General features: G+C 43.8%; 1 protein-coding gene across 1 annotated transcript in view; it reads right to left on the bottom strand.

Annotated features, from left to right (window-relative positions):
* ndst2b (N-deacetylase/N-sulfotransferase (heparan glucosaminyl) 2b) overlaps positions 1-5,000 on the bottom strand; it is a 64,090-nt gene that overhangs the window by 13,211 nt on the left and 45,879 nt on the right. The window contains exons 9-10 of the mRNA XM_063220699.1: positions 4,884-4,980; positions 1-79 (exon numbers count right to left, since the gene is read on the bottom strand). The exon at positions 1-79 is cut by the window's left edge and continues 45 nt beyond it. Coding sequence (XP_063076769.1) covers positions 1-79; positions 4,884-4,980 — 176 coding nt within the window. The remainder of the gene's footprint in view (positions 80-4,883; positions 4,981-5,000) is intronic.

The following is a 5,000-nucleotide window of genomic DNA, read 5'->3' as shown; positions in this document are numbered from 1 at the left end:
TCCTCAAAGGAAACGGGACTGGAGAAACTGCTAGTGATCGCGGGATGGAGGGAGAGGAACAAGTGCAGCGCTGTAGTCCCTGAGGAGAGAAAGAAAGAAAGAAAGAAAGAAAGAAAGAAAGAAAGAAAGAAAGAAAGAAAGAAAGAAAGAAAGAAAGAGAAAAGACAAAGAAACAGATAGAGAGAGAGAGAGAGAGAGAGAGAGAGAGAGAGAGAGAGAGAGAGAGAGAGAGAGAGAGAGAGAGAGAGAGAGAGAGAGAGAGAGAGAGAGAGAGAGAGAGAGATGTGTGTGAGAAAAACACAGTGTGCTATTTTTTTTTCCCTGTGTTGATACATACAATACTGTATTAGCAACTAGCTAAAATTATTTTCAAGGCTTTTAAATCTGAAAACCACGCTTGTCAATTCTCCGACTGTTGTCAGCTGTCACAAGACATGCTGCTACTGTATGTCCTCTCGTTTTATTTTAATTAGGCATTATCCCCATGTTCTTCATCATTTTATTCAATTAGACACACAATTAAATATGCATATCATTGCAGAATCTATCAGTGGCATCTGCTGCTCGTACACGACAACTTGAGGATTCAATATTGTTCAATATGTATGAGCACCTAGCTGAAATCCTGTTCAAGTCTTAAATCTGAAAACGGCACTTCTCACTCAAACTCGTGTATTTTCATGGATACAGTACATTACAGTGTCCTGTTATTTCAATTAGGTGTTATCCCCATGTTCTACATCATTTTACACAATTAAATACACAATTAAAGTGTGTTTATGCATATCATTGTGGAATCAATCAGTGGCATCGTCATCTGCTGGTATTACAGCACGCCACTAGAGGATTCCATTTTAATTCGCCACTACAATCAATTGCAAAACAAGCAGGCAGCCCGTCACATAATTGGTAGTTCAGCTTCTCTCACATACAACTTGCAACAGCAGGGAGGCTGTCAAAGGGGTGGACGGGACAAAGGGGTCACTTGTCCCGGGCCCACAGAGAGAGAGGAGGGGGGTAAAACTGTGTCCTCATTACAATGTTTGTACTGTATACATGGGTTTTCTTTTTTTTGTTTTCCCCTGGCTGCATGACCTCTGATTGTACATTGTAGCCATGTTTAGGGTGGGGTGGGGGGTGGGGGGGGGGGGTTCCTTTCCAATGGCGTTGCCCTGGGCCCAGCCAAAGCTGTCACGGGCCCTGTGCAACAGCATGCAGAGCAGCAAGCAGACTAAGGAGATTTAGTAGGAATGCAAATGGCATGATAATCAGAGAACAATCACACTCATCTGTTCTTAGGGTTTTTATTATAAAAAAATAAACCCATGTGTTTGTGAAATCTAATTCACTTCAAAAAAGGGTGCTTTTGGCACACTTCTGTAGTTGGGCATGTGTGTGAGATATTAACCCAGAGAAGTTGTCATTCAGGTGTAAGGAAGGTCCCGCACACTGTCCATTTCAACAGCAAGTCAAAATGTTACCTAAAGAAGGTTGAATAACTGCAACGTTGAGTTAAAGTGAAGTTGGTGGTGGAATGGACAGTGTGTGGGATCATTGGTGAAATCTAACAATGTGTGTAAAGAGTCAGTGTGTTAAGAAGAGAACAGTCCGTCAGGCGGACAAAGATGAGCCCAAAAGCACAAATATGACGAGAGTAACACGGAAAATGGCAGTGAAGATCATGTTTTGGCCAATTTAAAGAATGCGTTTTAGACAGACAGACCAACGGACGGACGAATGGACGGACACACCCTCTTATAGAGATGCTAGGAGACATTTAAAAATCTTTGGCAATGACTTGCATTCATGAACAATTAAGGAAGAAGTGTGATGTCATTTGATGACGACATCATTGAATAAAACAAGGCCACAGTTTTTACATTACAACCGAACAGTATTTTTGATTATATTTAAATGCCAGGCATTGTCAAACAAGTCCGACAGGCGGACAACAGATGCGTCCGTCTATGCCCATTCTGAAACTTTTTTGCCCAAACGCCCCCTTGGCCTCCTCATAACATGTCAGGGCAATTTATCAATAAGCCTACCATGTAGGCCTACTGTATAAGCCTGGATTTGAAAACGTAACATAGGATTTCAACAGTGTTGGGCAAGTTACTCAAAAACTGTAATGCATTTTGAAAGTCGCTTTGGTTATAAAGCGTCTGCCAAATGCAATGTAATGTAATGTAATGTAATGCATTGCTGATTACATGTTACTGTCTTTTCAAAATAATCCCTTACACTACATTTAGCAATTTGGGGACCTAAGGCAAATTTAGCTAAGGGGGTCATCGGCCCATCCCATATTACGTTTTTTTTAAAACATAAAATCTCTATTTGTTTTTGTTTTTTTAAATCACGATTTTTTATTTAAAAAATAATAATTACAAACATAATAAACAGGCAATTTTGGATTAGCACCCTTTCTGGACAGATTTCAATGAATAGGCTATTTGCAATTTTGCTGGCAAATATTAAATAAAATGTGAAATTTTCTGTAATCCTCTTTTCACTTTAATATGAGAGCAGTGATGTTCCCCCCTCACTGAAGTGTTATTTCATGTGTGCATGCTTGCTGTCACCTATTTGAAGTGACGTTGATTTTGGATTTCATGGAATAGGCCTACTTTTAAATGCCGCTTTGGGAAGTAGACAGAGTAGGCGACAGGTGCACTCTCTTTCTGTCAGAACAGCGGTTTGCAGGCGTTTGCGTTTTCACATGGATATTGTCTTCGTGGACCGTTACAGACACACCGTAAGTTCCAAAAACTAATCAATGAGACATTTACTGCATAAACCGAAAAGCGCTCTTTCTGTCAAGTGGTCGCCCCGAACCCCTTTAAAAGACGCGCGTGCGTAAGATCAACAGAAACACAGCCTTCACTCTCCCTGTGCTCGCGTGTCTGTGAAATCTAATCAAAGTATCGAAGTAACCTCCTCCACGCTCAAAGCGTGAGTTGCTTTCTTGCCTGCACTTCTCACAGCATTGTCAGAACAAAACAGGGGATTGCCGGTGTTCGGGATGTTGTTTTCTTCTAAGGGTGTTGTTTCTTTTGAGTGGTGACGCTGTGCAGTCTAACAACACTGAACATAGCAAACGCTATCTGCAAATGTCTCGTGCCTTCCTATTTTTTGTGCTCCGTTTGGTGTTATTGACCATGAAGAGTTTGTTGAGTGTGACGCTTGACAGTTATCCTCCTTATCTGAAGACGTCTTTGTGTGAATGTTTAGGAACTCGGCTAGCACACCTGGCACACATGGATGGAATATGCTGCATACAGACTTCTGTGCTTCTGCAGTTGTGTCAGAGAATGCAATCAATCAGATGCATAGCCAGTTTGCTAACGATTATGATAGACGTTTTGGTTTGCACGCATGAGCTCCAGGCCAAAACTGAGCTCTGTCACTCCACTGAGCGACTGCCACCTTGTGGACACAAGAGGGAATCACAATTCAGAGCTACTGTCACCTTGTGGACACAAGAGGGAATCACAATTCAGAAACGCATCAAGGGCGGACGGACGGACGGACGGACGGACGGACGGACGGACGGACAGCAAAGCCTCTTATAGAGATGCGTGGGACGCATCTAAAAAATTGAATGTTGTCATATGGCATCTCTGTACAATTGAGGGTTAAATGTAATTTAATTCGCTATGCATGACATATTGGAAGAAACTGAGCATTCCAGACTTGTCCTTTACAATAGGTGTGTGTGTGTGTGTGTGTGTGTGTGTGTGTGTGTGTGTGTGTGTGTGTGTGTGTGTGTGTGTGTGTGTGTGTGTGTGTGTGTGTGTGTGTGTGTGTGTGTGTGTGTGTGTGTGTGTGTGTGTGTGTGTGTGTGTGTGTGTGTGTGTGTGTGTGTCTGTGTGTCTGTGTGTCTGTGTACTGCATTGCCCTGTCACACAGACAGGAGAGACACACAGTCATTTCTAAAGGTAAACAATGCCATACGAGTTTTGGCAGATGGTGAAAGGGTGGAAGCAAGGGGAACGAGAGGCCACTAGTCAGAAAGTGTCAAGGGCTTCCATAGCAGAGCACAGCAAACAGATAGGGGTGTTTGCAGCCTGTCATCTGCTGTTTGCCATTGGGAGGGAGTCAGGGACTGGGGGGGAAACTGGACTGGGGGAGAAATATGACCCAGGCACTTTTGGCTTAAAGGGGCCCCACAAAATGAGCAGAACTGACTCATCGTTGGGCTCCACACCCTCATAAGCCCCTATTTTCTGAAATGTAAAAAAAAAAAAAATCTAGAGCACAACAATATCTTTACCATAAAATACAACCTAGAGAACTTTAAATCGACCCTCCAATCGACCCAGGTGGGGACGACAATTTTTCTGAAAATAGGGGCCCACAACGGCGTGGGTTCCACTGGGAAATGCAGAAAGTCAAAGAATGCGCGCACATCAGTGGCACAGGTGCTGGACCAAACGTAAGATAACTGAAAAGAAAGTAAAGGTCCGCAACACTGTTAAATGCTCCCAAATATTTAATGGCACGACGTTTCGGACTAACCGTCCTTCATCAAAGTGCAACCGGAGAATTTAACAGTGTTGCGGACTTCCACTGGGAAATGCCCACTATGCCAGATGATCAGTCCAGCACAGGAGGGAGTGCTGGATGTGAACGGTACCGTACAGTACCTGTCTTCTGCGGCAGGAGTCAGGGCTGGGCTGGGGGAGAAATAGGGCCCCACAAATTTAGCAGAACTGACTCATCGGTGGGCCCCACACCCTTGTGGGCCCCTATTTTCAGAAATGTAAAAAAAGGATACATTTCTTTTAAAATAGGGGCCCATGAGGGTGTGGGACCCACCAGGAAATGCCCGCTATGCCAGATGGCCCTGGAGGGAGTGTTGGGTGAGAACGGTACCGTACCTGTCTTCTGGGGCCCAATAATCAAGAACTTGGGCAGTCTGTCGCACGTCTTCTCTTTCGACCAGATGTCCTTGTGTCTCTTGTCGTGACATGGATTCTGGTGGGGGGAAAAAACAA

Source organism: Engraulis encrasicolus, chromosome 17 (genome assembly GCF_034702125.1).
Source record: "Engraulis encrasicolus isolate BLACKSEA-1 chromosome 17, IST_EnEncr_1.0, whole genome shotgun sequence".
NCBI classification, from domain to species: domain Eukaryota; kingdom Metazoa; phylum Chordata; class Actinopteri; order Clupeiformes; family Engraulidae; genus Engraulis; species Engraulis encrasicolus.
The sequence above is the reverse complement of the archived record's forward strand: the minus strand, read 5'-3'. Positions and strand labels throughout refer to the sequence as shown.